Raw genomic sequence first — 20,477 nt, 5'->3', positions numbered from 1 at the left:
AAAGCCATGGAGCAACACCATGGTAGACATGGGTAGTACGGGTGTTCGTTTTGCTCTGTAGAGTGGAATGAATCATGGTCCTGTTACTTTTCAGTCATGTGGTCAGGGAAAAACTCTAAAACTCAAGAAATACTACACATGCTCTCTCTGCATCTGGTTTCATATCATGTTCACTACAGGGAGGAGAAAGGAGAGACATACACATCCAATCCATCAACAATCAACTTTGCATTTATTGAAAAACTTATTTCCATTATAGCTATTTTCAGACTGGATTGTTAACCTATACAACATGACACAGTGCTAGAGTAATTGACTCTGTACATCTCAGAAACAAACTAATGAGGGTAGAGACAGCCACGGCATACTGTAAGGCAACAAGCTCGTTGTTTATATAGATCTTTCACAGAAAGAATACAGTCATTTAATCTGAATATACAGTAGTACTTTAACATACTTGGAACAAATCTTGTGACAGTACAGTAAAGGGAGAACAGAAGACAATGACACAGAGGAGGAGTAAACACAACAACAGTGATATCACATGCCTCCATTGACTCATCCATTCATTCATCCATCCATCCATCCGTTATCCTCCTAATACCAACACACCTCTTCGGTTGGTGGTAAATCCAACATCTCACATTAGTCGCCATGTCACAATACTCCTGAACCATGGCAATGGATGTTTCAACCATCCCACTGGTAGTCAATTCAACCAAAGTGAATGTAAAAGGTGTTGAAAGTAATCAATACGGCATATGACACAGGGACGGTGGGAACCTTCTCTCCTCCATAGTGATGCAATCAGGTTTTATAGTGGTCATCAATATGATCAATAAAAAAAAAAAAGAGAGAAATACTGTATCACAGTGTTAGTATTCATTCCGGTAATGCAGGACGTCTTGAATATCCATCCGTATTACACACAGGATAACATTGGCAATTGCACAATATACATATGCTGATACACATTCCACGGTAGCCACCCATAGAAACATCCTGCCACCTCCTCTGTTCACAACAGAGATCTGATGGACAGACGGACTATGTCGTTAGTGCTTTGTGCTTTAAAACCCTTTGGGGAGGTTCAGAACCGTCAAGGTTGTTGTGCATTCTAATTGCTGAAATTACAAGGAGCGACAGTTCAATTTAACCTGTGTGTCCAAGTTCTTTGTATCTAAGTAGTAGATTCTAGAATTCAGGAGAATGTTGATTGGTTGACTGTAGAATATCTCAATGGTTTCGCTTCAGTGGACACTATAAGTCTGTCAGTGCAAAAATGTTGTTAGCCTTAAGGTCAAACTACTGTAGTCCAGCAGCCAGCCACTTTTACTGACAATGTTTCTGAATTCGATCGCTAAAAAAGGTTGCACTATGTACAAAAGTGAGAATGAACATCAAAACGCTATTCAGATTCAATCACATAAACACAATATTTAAAGTGAAATAAAAACCAAAGCCCAAATCCAAGTGCGTTCACAAGCTGCTCGCTTAAAAATGTGAAATGAATTAAATAGTTCATACATTAGTAGGTTTCTCTCATCTCGCAGTTACACACAGAGTTTAAGATGATGGACCACCAAAGCAGAGGACATAATATGTTTTCTACTGTCTGCACAATATTACCTGTTAATGTTAGCCAAAACCACGACACTGCACACAGAGAGAATCGGACAGGTCATCAAATCAAATTGTTTTTGTCACATGCACCCAATATAACAGGTGTAGACCTCAGAACAGGTGGCAAATGCCATTTGATTTGATTTGATGACGTGTGTGTCACGGTCCGTGGAAACCCGTGACGAGTGGCGGAGAAACGAAGACAAAGACGACTGTTAAAACTGACAACCTGAGTTTTCTTGCACGGCTTACTGTCAAGAGTAACGTCAGTTTCACGCGAGTCTTTTCTCAGGTGTTTGGTTACATGACCATATAAGGACTGTTGACGACTATGGGTGAGAGGCATCAACCAGAGAGACAGCCCTCCTCTGTGCCTTGTTAACAATAGTGAGGAGCTGCACCGGTTACCTGTTTCAGTTCAGTTGATCACTAACATATCTATCATACACAGAACATGACAACAACAAAAAAACAGAAGAATAAAAACCGAATATAGAATGCTACTTACTAGAACGGAAACGCGCTTTAAAACGCTTTTATTAAATGTTTTACTTAACTCTATTTCTTGTACTGCACTGTTGGTTACGGGCTTGGAAGTAAGCATTTCACGGTAAGGTCTACACCTGTATTCGGCCCATGTGACAAATAACATTTGTTTTGATTATATTGACAAATGTTTGGAGGTCGAACGGGTGAACTGAATTATCGCCATGCGCTATAGCGCTAGTTGAGCATAATCCTGCTTTGTTCGACATGTATTACATTCGCGCTTCATGTGAACGTTAGATCTGAACGTGTCAACCGAACATGCATCGCGGTTTACTCTACCCACATTGTAGACTAAAAGTGCTAGAATCAATCAGGCAATGCTAATTGGGTGAAATAGCTGTCGTTGATAGGCTGTTCTTCACAGTGATTTCCCCCAGGTTGACTGAATCGGTGCTTCTTGTCGGAGTTGCAGCTACAGTATGTATACAAGTAGCACCTTTTGCACCTGATGAACAGTAGGCTAGGTATTGTAGAGCAGAACACCGAGGAGTAGAACACAAATAGGAAAGGTGAGTACATAGAAATACCACTCAGTGCTAACATGCCTGTTGTTGTCGGAGAGAACTTCCACTAGTGCATAAGTGTGCACATGGCAACCATGTGTGTGTTAAGGTCTGCTTATGCATTGCTGTGCGTGTGTATGTGTGTGTATGTGTGTGTGTGTGTGTGTGTGACATTAGAGCTTCTTTCATTTGCACGCCGTCATCATCATCATAAATGTGTCTCTCCCTTTCCTTCCCAGATTGCACACAGGTCACTTATGGGGTGGTCTGGTGTGGAAGTGGGTCTCCACAGCTGATTTCCAGAGGATGGTCAGGGGTGTGGACCAAGGGCTGGTCAGGGGTGTGGGCCAAGGGCTGGTCAGGGGTGTGGACCAAGGGCTGGTCAGGGGTGTGGACCTGGGGTTGATCAGGGCTGTGGACCTGGGGCTGATCAGGGCTGTGGACCTCAGGGCTGGGCTGATCAGGGCTGTGGACCTGGGGCTGATCAGGGCTGTGGATCTGTGGCTGATCAGGGCTGTGGACCTGGGGCTGATCAGGGCTGGATCTGTGGGATCAGGGCTGTGGACCTGGGGCTGATCAGGGCTGTGGATCTGGGGCTGATCAGGGCTGTGGACCTGGGGCTGATCAGGCTGTGGACCTGGGGCTGATCAGAGCTGTGGATCTGGGGCTGATCAGGGCTGTGGATCTGGGGCTGATCAGGGCTGTGGATCTGGGGCTGATCAGGGCTGTGGATCTGGGGCTGATCAGGGCTGTGGACCTGGGGCTGATCAGGGCTGTGCATATGGGGCAGCTGTTCTCTCCAGTAGGTGAACTGGCTGAAGGTGTCAGGGCAGGAGAAGTCCGAGACGTGACCTCTGATCAACAGGGGGAAGACGTGGTCCACCACCTCACACAGACGACCATACCTGGAAGGAACAGGAACAGAAACATACTTCACTTCATTTACTTTCATTGTTCATTAGACCGGGACAGACAGAGCTACTGAGGGAGAGAGAGACATTGAGGGAGGAAGATGGAGGGATAAAGAAAGAGACAGAGAGGTTCTGACTTACGATGAGATGTTGGTCCTGGCGTGTTCCTGTATCAGCTCTCCCTTGGGGTTGACTGTGAAGATCCTGTTTAGGGGAACGCCCACCTCCTTATAGGAATACACATCCTAAACAACAACAACAACTGTAACAATGACTGACGTACTATCCAAAACAACCATAACAGAATTAAACATAATATTCAGTTTGAAATGAGCCTTTTGGCTGAATCTGTAACATCGGCAAAAACGTTGATTACTGGCTGTAAGTCGCACTGAATAAGAACGTCTGCTAAATGACCAAAATGTAAATGTAAAACGTATAGAATGTTTATGGTCCCAGTCAAATGAATCTAAAAAGTAGCCAAAGTTAACATGTACAGTGATGGAGGGAGGGAGCAGGGCTCTCACCGTGGCTCTGTTGCCGAAGGCTGCGTAGAAAGGCTCAGTGTTGGGGTGGAACAGCTGCTTCACGTCAGTCAGACACTCAATCTTAAACCTCTCAGGCTTCTTCTCTATCACCTCCCTACAGGACAGGATAAGACAGGACAGGAAGGATAGGGCAGGGATGCCAGGACAGGACAGGGAGGATAGGGCAGGGATGCCAGGACAGGACAAGACATGACAGGAAGGATAGGGCAGGGATGCCAGGACAGGACAAGACAGGACAGGGAGGATAGGGCAGGGATGACAAGACAGGACAGGGAGGATAGGGCAGGGATGACAAGACAGGACAGGGAGGATAGGGCAGGGATGCCAAGACAGGACAGGGAGGATAGGGCAGGGATGCCAGGACAGGACAAGACAGGACAGGGCAGGGATGCCAGGACAGGACAAGACAGGACAGGGAGGATAGGGCAGGGATGCCAGGACAGGACAAGACAGGACAGGAAGGATAGGTCGGGGATGCCAGGACAGGACAAGACAGGACAGGGAGGATAGGGCAGGGATGACAAGACAGGGCAAGACAGGACAGGGAGGATAGGGCAGGGATGACAAGACAGGACAGGGAGGATAGGGCAGGGATGACAAGACAGGACAGGGAGGATAGGGCAGGGATGCCAGGACAGGACGACAGGTTAGGACAGGGAGGATAGGGCAGGGATGCCAGGACAGGACGACAGGAAGGACAAAACAGGAAACACAGGTTGACAAGACCGGACGAAAAGATCAGGACAGGAAGGACGACAGGACAGGAAGGTCAGAATGATCATTATATAATATAGGGATGTCTCTTCTATATAAGCTACTGTGGTCCCGTGTGGCTCAGATGGTTTAGCATGGTGCTCGCCACGTCAGGATTGTGGGTTTTATCCCCATGGGGGACCAGTATGAAAATGTATGCTGTGGATGAGAGCGCCTGCTAAAATGTACTGTACATTGTTCTCTATTGTGTTTGACACCTCTGCTGTGTTTATTTTGACGGTGATGATGTGTGTGTGCTCCTCACCTGTGCAGGGCTGAGAACAGGCTGCTGGGGCTGAGTAGGACAGGTCCTATAGGCAGCATGGTTCCTCTCTCATTGACCCAGTGGAGATATCCCCTCGTCATATCAGCCATACCTATGGCCCTTGCAGAGCAGTACATGAACTTATAACCGTTCCTGAGAGAGAGGGAGAGGGAGAGATTACATTTTTTTAAACTCTCCTAGTAAGTCCTAAGAGAGAGGGAGGAGACAGGAGTTCAACTAAATGGCTGCTTTCAGGATGGTGCAACGTACTAAAGCCAAACACCACGATTAAAGCTGACATGATTCACTCATCTTACACTGAGGCATATTCTGAATGTGAGCCCTGTTTCATTACTCTAACGGCCACCTATAGTTTTGTAACTCCTGTTGTGTGAGACTCACTGGCTGACTCGGTGGTAGAGGCGGGCAATGCCCTGGTGGGTCCAATCTTTACCCAGCGTTGGCAGGATGTGGCCCAGGGTGTCAGATCTGAAAAAGAGGATGGTGCTCGCCACATGTAATTAGACTATCATTAACAGATATAACGTGATCACATACAACTGCCAATACACACACACACACACACACACACACACACACACTTACCTGGTGATGGTGCCGTCAATGTCTGAGATGACAATCTTGTCGTCCCAGCTCCAGAGATAGATGGTGCCCTGGCAGCGACAGGTGCCCTGGTACTGAGTGGTCACACTGAACACCACCTCATTAGGACCCTCCTTCAACTGAAGACTGGCCTGAGGACAGAAAGACTACATTACCCATACAGCCTCTACTAACTCTAACCCTGTTACTGAGTGGTTCAACGGCAGACTGGCTTGATGGGCAGAAAGACTACATTACCCATACACCCTCAACTAACTCTAATGGTGCCTTCAACCAGGATCTCAGCGATCACTGCCTCGTTGCCTGTATCCGCTACGGGTCCGCAGTCAAACGACCACCCCTCATCACTGTCAAACGCTCCCTAAAACACTTCTGCGAGCAGGCCTTTCTAATCGACCTGGCCCAGGTATCCTAGAAGGATATTGACCTCATCCCGTCAGTTAAGGATGCCTGGTCATTCTTTAAAAGTAACTTCCTCACCATCTTAGATAAGCATGCTCCGTTCAAAAAATACAGAACTAAGAACAGATATAGCCCTGGTTCACTCCAGACCTGACTGCTCTCGACCAGCACAAAAACATCCTGTGGCGGACTGCAATAGCATCGAATAGTCCCCACGATATGCAACTGTTCAGGGAAGTCAGGAACCAATACACGCAGTCAGTCAGGAAAGCAAAGGCCAGCTTCTTCAAGCAGAAATGTGCATCCTGTAGCTCTAACTCCAAAAAGTTCTGGGACACTATAAAGTCCATGGAGAACAAGAGCACCTCCTCCCAGCTGCCCACTGCACTGAGGCTAGGTAACACGACACACACCACCAATAAATCCATGATAATCGAAAACTTCAACAAGCATTTCTCAACGGCTGGCCATGACTTCCTCCTGGCTACTCCAACCTCGGCCAACAGCTCCGCCCCCCCCGCAGCTACTCGCCCAAGCCTCCCCAGCTTCTCCTTTACGCAAATCCAGATAGCAGATGTTCTGAAAGAGCTGCAAAACCTGGACCCGTACAAATCAGCTGGGCTTGACAATCTGGACCCTCTATGTCTGAAACTATCCGCCGCCATTGTCGCAACCCCTATTACCAGCCTGTTCAACCTCTCTTTCATATCGTCTGAGATCCCCAAGGATTGGAAAGCTGCCGCAGTCATTGCCCTCTTCAAAGGGGGAGACACTCTGGACCCAAACTGTTACAGCCCTATATCCATCCTGCCCTGCCTATCTAAGGTCTTCGAAAGCCAAGTCAACAAACAGATCACTGACCATCTCGAATCCCACCGTACCTTCTCCGCTGTGCAATCTGGTTTCCGAGCCGGTCACGGGTGCACCTCAGCCATGTTCAAGGTACTAAACGATATCATAGCCGCCATCGATAAAAGACAGTACTGTGCAGCCGTCTTCATAGACCTGGCCAAGGCTTTCGACTCTGTCAATCACCATATTCTTATCGGCAGACTCAGTAGCCTCGGTTTTTCGAATGACTGTCTTGCCTGGTTCACCAACTACTTTGCAGACAGAGTTCAGTGTGTCAAATCGGAGGGCATGTTGTCCGGTCCTCTGGCAGTGGGGTGCCACAGGGTTCAATTCTCGGGCCGACTCTTTTCTCTGTATATATCAATGATGTTGCTCTTGCTGCGGGCGATTCCCTGATCCACCTCTACGCAGACGACACCATTCTGTATACTTCTGGACCTTCCTTGGACACTGTGCTATCTAACCTCCAAACGAGCTTCAATGCCATACAACACTCCTTCCGTGGCCTCCAACTGCTCTTAAACGCTAGTAAAACCAAATGCATGCTTTTCAACCGTTCGCTGCCGGCACCCGCACGCCCGACTAGCATCCCCACCCTGGATGGTTCCGACCTAAAATATGTGGACATCTATAAGTACCTAGGTGTCTGGCTAGACTGTAAACTCTCCTTCCAGACTCATATCAAACATCTCCAATCCAAAATCAAATCTAGAGTCGGCTTTCTATTCCGCAACAAATCCTCCTTCACTCACGCTGCCAAACTTACCCTAGTAAAACTGACTATCCTACCGATCCTCGACTTCGGCGATGTCATCTACAAAATAGCTTCCAATACTCTACTCAGCAAACTGGATGCAGTTTATCACAGTGCCATCCGTTTTGTTACTAAAGCACCTTATACCACCCACCACTGCGACCTGTATGCTCTAGTCAGCTGGCCCTCGCTACATATTCGCCGCCAGACCCACTGGCTCCAGGTCATCTACAAGTCCATGCTAGGTAAATCTACGCCTTATCTCAGTTCACTGGTCACGATGGCAACACCCACCCGTAGCACGCGCTCCAGCAAGTGTATCTCACTGATCATCCCTAAAGCCAACACCTCATTTGGCCGCCTTTCCTTCCAGTTCTCTGCTGCCTGTGACTGGAACGAATTGCAAAAATCGCTGAAGTTGGAGACTTTTATCTCCCTCACCAACTTCAAACATCTGCTATCTGAGCAGCTAACCGATCGCTGCAGCTGTACATAGTCCATCGGTAAATAGCCCACAAAATGTACCTACCTCATCCCCATACTGTTTTTTTTATTTACTTTTCTGCTCTTTTGCACACTAGTATCTCTACCTGCACATGACCATCTGATCATTTATCACTCCAGTGTTAATATGCAAAATTGTAATTATTCGCCTACCTCCTCATGCCTATTGCACACAATGTATATAGACTCTTTTTTTCTACTGTGTTATTGACTTGTTAATTGTTTACTCCATGTGTAACTCTGTGTTGTCTGTTCACACTGCTATGCTTTATCTTGGCCAGGTCGCAGTTGCAAATGAGAACTTGTTCTCAACTAGCCTACCTGGTTAAATAAAGGTGAAATAAAAAATAAAATAAAGTCAGCTCATTTTTTTCAGAGTTCCACATTGTCTTGAATGCAGCATAACCTTGTTACTGAGTGGTTTAACTGCAGATTTTCTTGAGGGCAGAAAAACGACATTACCCATATAGCCTCTACTAACTCTAACCCTGCTACTGATTGGTTCAACTGAAGACTTGCCTGAGAAAACACAGTTCAACATCACCCCATCAAAATATGTGAGAAGTATTGTGTAGCTTAACAGAGGTTAGGGGAACAGTGTTGAGTCTCTCACCAGCTGCTCTGGGGTCAGTCTGAGGGTCTTCCTGTAGAAGACACTACCAGGTGTGAGAAGAGGCTCGGGCTGGCAGGATTCTGAGTCCTGATTGGACGGTCTGTGTTCCTCATCGCTGGAGGAAGACTCCTCCTTCATTCTGTGTTACATCAACAGATACAACAACAGTTCAGCTATAATGTCTGATTATTTGAACAGAATATAAAAAATAAAATAAAATGTTTTTGCCTATAAACCTCTAGGGGCGGTTTCCCGGATTCAAATGAATTAAAATGCTTTTTAGTCCAGGATTAGGCTTAATCAGTGTCCATGAAACCACCCCCTGTTGTGTACTTTATACGAGGATATGCAAACTAAGGTATATAAATGTGTACTCAACATAGTTAATTCATATTGCACATATTTCGCAAACTGTTCTGGTGTTAGAGAAGTGTCATTACCCATTGACTGAAGCCATGCTGAGAGAGGTCTCTCCCCCGTCTCCAACTCCTATCTCAGACACTGAGTCCTGGGGACAGACAACCAGTCACACACTCATACAACAGCCAGGACACACTAGCACATATAATACCCCAGTCCACTAGTCAAAAAGGCAAGTGGTGTCCAGCATTGTAACTTCTGCGGAGGTTCCCAAATGGTTATGGAAGTGTGTTCAGGAGGTATGTGTGTTACAGAGGTGTGTGTGTGTGTACCGATTTGGAGTCGCTGTTCCTGCTGCGCCATGAGAACCACCAGCGGCCTCCTTTCTTGGGCATCTTCTCCTTCATGATGTTCTCCACCGTGGCCTGAAGCAAACGCACACAGTTCCTGACCAAAAACCCAACTCAACAAAACCACTAAAACGCAAAAAACACAGAGATACAAAAACCCAAACGCAAAAAACGTGAAGCAAGTGTGTCCGTGTGACTGGATGATGGCGATCTAAGGAAGAGAGGCAGCAACAGAGGGAGGGAAACACAGAGACTGGGAGAGAGAGAAGAGAGAGAAGTAGAGGGAGGGAGGGACGGACAGACAGACAGACAGACAGACACAGACAGACAGCTGAAACCAAAGGGACCCACAGGGCTGGAGCCAAACAGACTGGGTAAACAGTAGGAGAAGAGGCCAAAGGCAGAGTACACATAACTCAGGCAGGAGTGCTGAAGACACACAAGACAGGGCCAAATGGGAGGTGAGATGGAGGGAGAACAAATTAAAAAAGGGAAAAACAAAGGGGGAAGAAAGACTCAAGTGTTAGGAGGAGACGAGGTTCAGGAGAACGCTTTTTAGTGTACAGGAAGTCCAAAGCGAGACAGAAGACAGAAGAATTCAGACAAAAACAAAACACGTGAAGCCAGACGCAGAACCAGATTTAGCTAGAAGGGTTACAGTTGGACTTCTCTCTTCACATTGCAAAATGATTCGCGTTTTAAACCTCTCAGGTAAAACCACTCAGGTACCCAAATGTAGCACACTATTTGACATTAGCACACAGTCTCATCACCAAGTCGAGTAGCCTAGATGCTATGCTAATAGCATGTTGCTAATGTTACTGAGGTTTTACCATTGGCAGGGGCTTCTGATACACCTGCATAGCCAGCATGAGAGGGGCTGCGGTGGTCCAGTTGTAGTACCTGGAGGAGAACAGACACAAACATAAGATCACTGTTGTATCTTTAGTGTCTGCAGTTCATCTCTTATCGGTAGTATACAGTACATACATACTTCTCCAATCAGATCAGGACAACATAGAACATCTGGATGGATGTGGATGGGTCAGATTCAATGATATACGGAGGACTACGTCAGAAAAGCAGGAATTCCGGATTAATCGGGAACGATCACATCTTTACTGCTATGAGGTTAAAGGTTAGTTAGAAGTATTTTACGTACTTGGTTCCAATCTTGACCACCAGGTTGGGATCGTCGATGATGGAGGGGTTTTCAGTGAACTGCTGGTAAGAGATGGCTCTCTCCTGGAACTGTTCTGTAGAGACACACAGACAGGAGAGGGTTAATATAACTGTTATGTAGACACAGACAGGATAGGGTTAATATAACTGTTATGTATACACACAGACAGGATAGGGTTAATATAACTGTTATGTATACACACAGACAGGAGAGGGTTAATATAACTGTTATGTATACACACAGACAGGAGAGGGTTAATATAACTGTTATGTAGACACAGACAGGAGAGGGTTAATATAACTGTTATGTAGACACAGACAGGATAGGGTTAATATAACTGTTATGTATACACACAGACAGGATAGGGTTAATATAACTGTTATGTATACACACAGACAGGAGAGGGTTAATATAACTGTTATGTATACACACAGACAGGAGAGGGTTAATATAACTGTTCTATAGAGACACACAGACAGGATAGGGTTAATATAACTGTTCTATAGAGACACACAGACAGGAGAGGGTTAATATAACTGTTCTATAGAGACACACAGACAGGATAGGGTTAATATAACTGTTATGTAGACACAGACAGGAGAGGGTTAATATAACTGTTATGTAGAGACACACAGACAGGATAGGGTTAATATAACTGTTATGTAGACACAGACAGGATAGGGTTAATATAACTGTTCTATAGAGACACACAGACAGGAGAGGGTTAATATAACTAGGGTTAATATACTGTAGACACAGACAGGAGAGGGTTAATATAACTGTTATGTATACACACAGACAGGAGAGGGTTAATATAACTGTTATGTAGACACAGACAGGAGAGGGTTAATATAACTGTTCTATAGAGACACACAGACAGGAGAAGGTTAATATAACTGTTATGTAGACACAGACAGACAGGAGAGGGTTAATATAACTGTTATGTAGACACAGACAGGAGAGGGTTAATATAACTGTTCTATAGAGACACAGACAGGGACAGACACAGAGGAAGGTTAATATAACTGTTCTATAGGGACACACAGACAGGAGAGGGTTAATATAACTGTTATGTAGACACAGACAGACTGTTATGTATACACACAGAGGAGGGGTTAATATAGACACAGACAGGAGAGGGTTAATATAACTGTTCTATAGACACACACAGACAGTATACACACAGAGAGGGTTAATATAACTGTTCAGGAGAGGGTTAATATAGAGACACACAGACAGGAGAGGGTTAATATAACTAGACACAGACAGGAGAGGGTTAATATAACTGTTCTATAGACACAGACAGGAGAGGGTTAATATAACTGTTATGTAGACACAGACAGGAGAGGGTTAATATAACTGTTATGTAGACACAGACAGGAGAGGGTTAATATAACTGTTCTATAGAGACACACAGACAGGAGAGGGTTAATATAACTGTTCTATAGAGACACACAGACAGGAGAGGGTTAATATAACTGTTCTATAGAGACACACAGACAGGAGAGGGTTAATATAACTGTTCTATAGAGACACACAGACAGGAGAGGGTTAATATAACTGTTCTATAGAGACACACAGACAGGAGAGGGTTAATATAACTGTTCTATAGAGACACACAGACAGGATAGGGTTAATATAACTGGTCTGTAGAGACACACAGACAGGAGAGGGTTAATATAACTGTTCTATAGAGACATATAACAGACAGACAGGAGGGTTAATATAACTGTTCTATAGAGACACACAGACAGGAGAGGGTTAATATAACTGTTCTGTAGAGACACACAGACAGGAGAGGGTTAATATAACTGGTCTGTAGAGACACACAGACAGGAGAGGGTTAATATAACTGGTCTGTAGAGACACACAGACAGGAGAGGGCTGGATAGGTGAAAACAATGACAGCAAGTAGATGGAGCTACAATATCCAGTTATACCAGTAAGTCAAAGCTGACAGTATTTAGATGCAGCCCATGTGTTTAACGGCCAGTACCTTTTGTGATCTCTCTGTTGTCAGTGAGACCTCCACACAGGGAGATGGCGATGTTGGGCATGTCTCCCAGCTGGTCAGCGTAGCTGTCCACACCGCTGTCCATCCCACTGCTGCCCACCGACTGAGGTGATTGGTTGGTGCTCCGCGCCCCTGTCTCCGAGCCCCCTCTCACTGAACCGTCACTAAGGAACAGGGTCATCGGTTCAGGAGTAGGGGACGAGTGTTTGTGTAGGACAGAATAGGTGTGTGTGTGTTACAGGTGAGTGTGTGTGTGTGTGTTACAGGTGAGTGTGTGTGTGAGTGTGTGTGTGTGTGTGTGTTACAGGTGAGTGTGTGTGTGTGAGTGTGTGTGTGTGTGTGTTACAGGTGAGTGTGAGTGTGTGTGTGTGTGTGTGTGTGCGCGAGTGTGTGTGTGTGTGAGTGTGTGTGTGTGTGCGCGAGTGTGTGTGAGTGTGTGCGCGAGTGTGTGTGTGTGTGTGCACGCGTGTGTGTGTGTGTGTGTGGGGGCGTGTTACCTTTTAGGGAAGTACAGAGCAGCCACCTCTGGCTCCAGCTCAGTGATGTCATCCAGGTAGACTCCATCCGAGCCCAAGTGGTGGCTCCTCTTGTCTGCAGGTACAGCGTCACACGTTACCATGGATACAATGATTGACATGGCATTTAGGGTTAGGGTTAGCATTAACTTGACGTGTAGCCAATGGTGGAGGCAATCACATCTACAGACGTGAACGCATGCTGAGTGACAGCTGAAATTCAAATTCTGCAATCTAAACTCCACTCCGCTTGGAGGCGATGGTTCGAGAAGACGTACCTTTCCTCTTGGATGGGGAGTCTGTGCGTCTGACCGGGCTGCTCCTCTGGCCCCCCTCATCCAGTTCTGACAGCAACCTGGAGGCCATCAGCCCCTCCACCTCTCTACAGGCTGCCCCTACTAACTCCATGTCCCCTCCAGCCACGGGCCCAGCCGTGTTGTTACCAGGCTGGGGCATGTATGGGTTGAGGGATGGGGGGCCATTGTCTGGGTGGTTCTGGGTCTGGCCAGGGGGACCACAGTCTCCGGGGATGGTTCTGAAGTGTGTGCTGTCACACACAGGGATGGAGACAGGGGACTTCATCCCAGAATCTTGCATCTGGGGCGGAGGGAGGTAGGAGGGCTAGAGGTGGAGAGAGGGAAAGAGAGAGCGAGAGGAGAGAGTAAGGAAGAAGAAAGCACGCTACAGCAAGGACGCGGGAGGCCGGGTGTCAATAGTAGAGAGGAGAGAGAGGAGAGAGAGGAGAGAGAGAGGATGTGTGGTTAGCGTGAGCGCTAGGGTAAAAGCATGTCCTCAGCTGCTCTCGTGGAAGATGATTAAAGTGGTTAAAGTTCAGTGCTGATTCCTGGATCACTGTGTGGACTACAGCTAGACATACTGTCTCTCTGAATCGTTCTCTTCCCCCCCTCCCTCTATGACTCTCTTTTTCTATTGCTTTCCCTCCCTCCCTCTGTACCTTAGCAGCTTGTGGCAGCTCCCCCCAGGCCCACAGAATCTCAGGGTTGTCTTTGCTCTGATTGGTCAGCTCCGAGTCACTCTTCGGAGTGGAGGGGCGGGAGCCACCGGGGCTGCTGAGTGACAAGACACACAGAGAGATGTGATTGGTTGAGCCAGCACTACACTGACTCATGGACATAAACAATACAGTACAAACCCACTGGGATTTTTTTTGATTGAATCAATGTTGTTTCCACGTCATTTCAACCAAACAATTATATGTGTTGACGTTGAATTAACCTGGAAAACTGATTGGATTTGCAAAAAGTCATCAACGTAAGATAATTTCGTATTGTTTTCACCTTACTTTTAACCTAAATCCAATGATATGGTGACATTTTCGGTTGATTTCACTTTGAATTCACATTAGTTAACAACTCAACCAAATGTGAATCAAAACTAGATGTTGAACTGTGCCCAGTGGGAAGACTCTGCTGGTTTCTGTCCCATGGTTTTAGACAGTATGTAGTTGGTCCGAAATTAACTGAAGGATAACTTTTATTAAGGCTTAATTAAGCTGAAAAGTGAAATTGGATGGTGACATGACTTACCTGACAGGAGAAGGGAAGACAGAAGTCTGCTGTGGACAGGAGATGGACAGACCACCACTAGGAGGGATAGACAGAGTATGTGTCTGCTCTATTATAGCACTGAAAGGGGAGAGAAAGAGGGGAGAGGGAGACAGACATACAGAGAGAACAACTGTCAGCCATACGCAGTTATTTTAATCTACAAAGGCATACGACAAGATGAGTCGAACCAAACTGTGTATTATTCTATTCTATTCTAGTCATGTCTGGTGTGTGTCTGTGTGTGTGTGTGTAAGTGTGTGTCTGTGTGTGTTGGGTCATATTTATGTACCTCTGTGAGCGTGCCCAGTCTGCATCAGAGTGTGTGTATGTTGTGTTCTGGGTGTAGTTGATGCTCAACACACTGGCCTTAGGGCCCTGCTCTCCATTGAGCTCCCGAGAAGAGGCCCTGAGACAGCGAGAGAGAGAGAGAGAGAGAGAGAGAGAGAGAGAGAGAGAGAGAGAGAGGGAGACACGTTAGCAGCAACAACACACACGCAAACCCATGCACACACAGGCACAGACACAGACGTACACACAGAGATATCATACACAGTGTTTTCTCAGCCCTCTTTTGCTGAAGATGTAAAGAAAAATGTATGTTGGTTTGTGTAGTGAGGTGCGTACTGGCGGCAGAGAAGTCGGGCGCAGGAGAGCGGAAACTGATTTACAACGGTTGAGTTTAATAACCATAAACCACCGTCAATAGAATAATAATAATAAATGGGTCAAACAAAACCCGGTAAATACCAGCATACCGGGCATAAGCACTACAACAAACAATTACTGACAAGGACATGGGGGGGAGAACAGAGGGTTAAATACACAACATGTAATTGATGGAATTGGAACCAGGTGTGATGGAAAACAAGACAAAACCAATGGAAAATTAAAAGTGGATCAGCGATGGCTAGAAGGTCGGTGACGTCGACCGCCGAACGCAGCCCGAACAAGGAGAGGGACCAACTTCGGCGGAAGTCGTGACAGTTTGATGTGTATGAGGATGTGAATCCAGTTGCAGCACTGGAAGTATTGGTACAATTATTAATGCCAATAGTTTTTATGAGAAATATTAATATCCTAACCCTAAACCTAACCCTAATTCTAACCCGAACCCTAATTGTAAACCTAACCCTAAACCCAAACCCTAAACTGAAAATAGCCTTTTTCCTTGTTGGGACCAGCGAAATGTCCCAACTGTCTGAATTGTTCTTTTCTACTATCCTTGTGATGATTTCTGATCCCCACAAGGATAGTAAAACCAAATAAACACACACACACACACACACACGCACACACATCAAATGAATGAGAGAGAATCAGGAGGGACTGAGAGAGGTCCCGTTCACCACGGTCATTAATCCACAGAGTCAGAGTGCATTGTGGGAAAAGAACGAGGCACTGGAGCATCTCCAACACGTGGGACAGAGAGCTGGTATTCACAGAGCCTGAACACAAAAACGCACACACACAGAACACAGATAATTGGGTTCACAAAAGACAGACACTGGCCACTTCAGGCTTGTTAATGGTCTCAGCCAGCACCCAACCAGCATATGGACAGACTAACAGACTGAGTGACTGACTGCAATACCAAGTGTTGCTTTACTACTCAGGGAGAGGGGCTGTTTGTGAAGTGATTTTGTTGTGAAGTGATCTTATGTGTGTGTGTGTGTGCTTGCGTGCTGCGTGTGTGTGTGTATAGGTGTTTGTCTGTCTGTCTCAGACCTGCATGGAATGCCTGAGAACAGAGTTTGCCCCTGCCTGCTGGGTCCCACACAAACAGAGAGGAGCTGGCAGTGGTTCATGTGTTTCGCAGAAACCATTGTGATGCTGATCAGGCTTTTTTTTTTACCTCTGCAGTGGAGCAAAGCTATTCTGACTCTTAACCAGAGTCTCTCTCACTCTCTCTCTCTCTCACACATGCACGCAAAAAACACACACGTGCACGTTCCCAAAAACCACATCTCAGAGGGATCATTCCTCTACCAAACACACATATGCAGGATCGCAGAAAGAACAAACTGAGAATACCTCAACAAGACAGTGTAATCTTCTCTCTCCTCCCCACACAACCACTTGACTGCAGTCAGTAGCTGCTGACAGACAGCTGTGTGTCGCATAAACAAGCCTCGCCCTGCAATACAGGCAGACCACTCCAAACAGCCCAAATGTGACCCTGTCTGTATTCAAATGAGCGTCCTGAGAACTTCACAGGAAGCCACACGCACGCACGCACACACACACACAAACAGCCATGCAGTGTTGATGTAAATAGTGTAATTGCTGTCATCACCTGCTACTGTTGTTGTCGTGCTCTCTCTCCTCATCAGTGCTCATGTCGATGGTGAACATGTCCTCATCCTCTGAGTACTCCCCACTCTCCTCCCGTCTCCCTCCTCCGCTTTCCCGTGCCTTCCTCCTCCTTTTCCTTCTCTTCTTCATCATCATCCCTCCTTCACCTCCTCCTCCTCCTGTGGTCTGCTGGGAGCCCAGGGTCTGGACCTGGAGGGAGGCGGGGTCAGAGAGGCGAGACACACCCCTCCCCAGCTGAGCTTCCATTAGCTCCGCCCCCTGGGACACGATAGGTGACGTCGCCAGGTATGACGGAACCACTTCCTGTTGGGGACAGGAAACAGGAAGTGAGGTCATGATGAACCGTAAGTGGATTGTTAAGTAAAAATTAGCCATGGAAATGACAATCAGAAGAAATTAGAATGAAATACATGTTCATATTTGATATAAAGAATAACATTCATCTTTTCAATCCCTCCTTCTAATCTTCAGGGTACACCAGGTGACTAGGCTCTCTGCAGTAGCAGTGCGTGGGTAAAATCAATGGGGAAGCCAGGGGGAAAAAAATACATATTACAATCTATGTGTTATGATAATTTAGTTGTTTTCTGCACTATAGACCCCTTTCCAGTACACAACATGCTGACTCTTGGCTGCAGTAAGAAACTAATTGCTATCTGCGCCAATTTAACATAGCCTTTATGCTTTGTTTACTTCTAAAAAAACAAAACACTTTTTGGGGTTCTCAGACACTTACGATGATGTTTTCATTCTCTCTCGAACAGTTGCTAAGATTACATTTGGTTGTGATCTTGGCAAAATAACTATTTTTGGATGCAGCAGTTGTTAGCTAGAATGCTAACGCTCATTGACATAGGCTGTAGCAAAAGAGCCATTTTTACTGGTTTTAGTTGAAGTATTAAAAAATATATATAATGCAGTTGCTTTGCAATGATGACACAAAACATTATATTAAGCAGAACATTCATGCGAGCCTTAAAATCCAATTATAATAAGTAGTGTGAAATGCACTCGTAAGCAACATGTAAATAGAGGCTTTTTTGCTGGAGTTCTATAAGAACTCTCGTATTCTGCCACCAACTTGTGCTCACCGCCCTCGTGCGCCAACGTTCTCAAACACAGAAAGGGTCTATAACCCGTTAGCTCATACGCAACCGCGATAAGGCTGAGACAACAAGAAGACAACGGTCACTGTCGGCAGAATAAATTCAACCGCGCCTTCGTTTCATCACAACACTAGACAGGAACATCTGTCCGACGAAGACCACAAAGCATATTGTATGTAAAAAACATGACCTACAGCATGGTCAAGCAAGTGATTCATGTTTTGGGTCAAGCAAGTTAATGTAAACTATTGATTTAGAACAACGGAGGGTTACCACAGGTCAAAACAAGGGCTGCCTCTGCTAACATCAGTCCAGCACCACTTCAACGTTTCAACGTCGTCTAATCACTTTAGCTTGGTCTAATACAGGGACAACTTAAAGATACCAAAAACGATTTAGTCCAGTCAACGTAAGCTATACATCATGTGGCTGTTCATATGGTACTGATTTCTATGTGTGTGTGTGTGTGTGTTTGCAAGTAGAAAATAACATGTTGACTCACCCTACTTGCAGAGGAATGCCAATACCTTTCTCCTCTCTTTCATGTTGCCAAAACGGTCTACTCCTAGCTACATATTGACCTTCCATCCTCTCAGGCCAGGGTCACATTGTATAATTTTATGGTTGGATCAGATTCACCGTTATAATCATTGGCAGGTACACCAAGTCCAAATAACCATCTCTGTCCATGGTTTATTTAGTAAAGGGAAGATTTTAGCTAGCTAGCCACCGGAGGGCAAAGACAACGAGATGGAACAATTCAAATGTTTTCAGTCAATGACGTTTTACTTTTGACATGATGTGATTGGTGTGAAGCCGAATCCAAACTGGCTTCCCTTTACACTTTTTTTGGTGGACCAGGACCATTCACAATTGAGCTTGCTCAGTTTAGCTCAACCCTGACTGGCTATTCTTTGAAAAAAAATGTATCAAGGGATGCCAAATGCTCACTGGCTTCCCTTGCATTCAGTGCTATGGGCATCAACCATGTCATACTATTTTTGGCCAGACCGCATCAGATAGATGCGCTACACATAATGAGACAGAGGGGCGCTGTTTCACTCAGTCTGAAGAGAGGCTGAGTTAATAAATGTTTTTCTTTCCTTTTTTGTATTGGTTAAGTTTTGTGGGAAAGCCCGACTTCCCTTGGCATCCATGAATACACACCACTGGCTCTCTGGCCAATTAGTGACATGAATCAGCCAATTAGCCAATCAGGTACAGATTAGCAGTAGTAATAGGCCCTCTAGGCGTGTAGTTGAATAGTCCTGATCTGCAGTAAACTAGGTTGCAGCTGCAGCACTCTGCAGTACTGTGTATCATTAGAAGGTCTAGCCGTGAGATGGATCTGTGGGTTTGGGTTTAGGAACACATACAGATGGTAAAGATTTCCTCTGCTAAGGAAATACACTAGGAGCGCAGTGTGTGTCTACAATTTTGCATAGTGTGTTTACACTTGCAATTTAAGACCCTAAGGCTACTACAGTAAGCACCAAACTAACACTGCCCACAATGCATACTATCACACACACAAGGCCACGTGCGGTCCAACGCACATGTCCACAGAGAAGCTAACAGCAGACTACATTCATGGCTGTACAGACACAGATGTATTAGCAGCTAGCACTCTGGGCACAACATGTCAGGTTACATCCTTTCACTTAATACCCTGACCCTGAAACCTACATCACACTCAACTCATCCTACTGGAATGCAATCCTGCCTCAACACCACTAAATAAAATATATGAAATTAACACCATTATTTCGACTAAAACTGCATCACGTCTCGGGCCTGTCCAATGTCTATATGTGGATTACTCCTTGGCTTATAAAGCAACTTTCAACCACCTCATTATTTACATTGATTTGAATGAGTTGAGTGCATCCACCTAATCTAAACTATAGCACAACCCAAACAGCAACATGTCATTCCTAAAAATAAAAAAATGGTTATAATATTATAATTATAATATTTTTTAAATTATTTTTTAAAAATCACATCAAATTCAAACATACACATATGAACAACATGAACAACAACTTACAGACCAGTGGAGGCTGTTGAGGGCAGGACGGCTCATAATAATGGCTGGAATGGAGCGAATGGAATATTTGATACCATTCCATTTCTCCAGCCGTTACCACGTGCCTGTTCTCCCAATAAA

The 20,477-nt window shown here is 45.6% G+C and overlaps 1 protein-coding gene across 6 annotated transcripts in view; it reads right to left on the bottom strand.

The window, feature by feature from the left end:
• Positions 1-209: 209 nt before the first annotated feature.
• LOC112255733 (phosphatidate phosphatase LPIN1-like) overlaps positions 210-20,477 on the bottom strand; it is a 47,322-nt gene continuing 27,054 nt past the window's right edge. For 2 of the 6 annotated variants that reach the window (XM_042325493.1, XM_042325497.1), the window contains exons 4-23: positions 17,185-17,507; positions 15,181-15,297; positions 14,871-14,969; positions 14,279-14,393; positions 13,602-13,944; positions 13,306-13,399; positions 12,791-12,972; positions 10,774-10,867; positions 10,445-10,514; positions 9,594-9,686; positions 9,342-9,409; positions 8,902-9,040; positions 5,759-5,907; positions 5,555-5,641; positions 5,153-5,305; positions 4,114-4,228; positions 3,728-3,831; positions 3,242-3,580; positions 3,150-3,197; positions 210-3,119 (exon numbers count right to left, since the gene is read on the bottom strand). In XM_042325493.1, the coding sequence (XP_042181427.1) occupies positions 2,927-3,119; positions 3,150-3,197; positions 3,242-3,580; positions 3,728-3,831; positions 4,114-4,228; positions 5,153-5,305; positions 5,555-5,641; positions 5,759-5,907; positions 8,902-9,040; positions 9,342-9,409; positions 9,594-9,686; positions 10,445-10,514; positions 10,774-10,867; positions 12,791-12,972; positions 13,306-13,399; positions 13,602-13,944; positions 14,279-14,393; positions 14,871-14,969; positions 15,181-15,297; positions 17,185-17,507 (2,925 nt within the window). In that variant the 3' untranslated portion in view covers positions 210-2,926. Of the gene's footprint in view, positions 3,120-3,149; positions 3,581-3,727; positions 3,832-4,113; positions 4,229-5,152; positions 5,306-5,554; positions 5,642-5,758; positions 5,908-8,901; positions 9,041-9,341; positions 9,410-9,593; positions 9,687-10,444; positions 10,515-10,773; positions 10,868-12,790; positions 12,973-13,305; positions 13,400-13,601; positions 13,945-14,278; positions 14,394-14,870; positions 14,970-15,180; positions 15,298-17,184; positions 17,508-20,477 lie in introns of all 6 variants that reach the window. The other 4 variants (XM_042325494.1, XM_042325496.1, XM_042325495.1 and 1 more) reach the window with 4 other exon arrangements.

This window comes from Oncorhynchus tshawytscha, linkage group LG08 (assembly GCF_018296145.1).
Source record: "Oncorhynchus tshawytscha isolate Ot180627B linkage group LG08, Otsh_v2.0, whole genome shotgun sequence".
Taxonomy (NCBI): Eukaryota; Metazoa; Chordata; class Actinopteri; order Salmoniformes; family Salmonidae; genus Oncorhynchus; species Oncorhynchus tshawytscha.
Note: the sequence above shows the minus strand (reverse complement) of the source record. Positions and strands in the feature narration are given on the sequence as shown.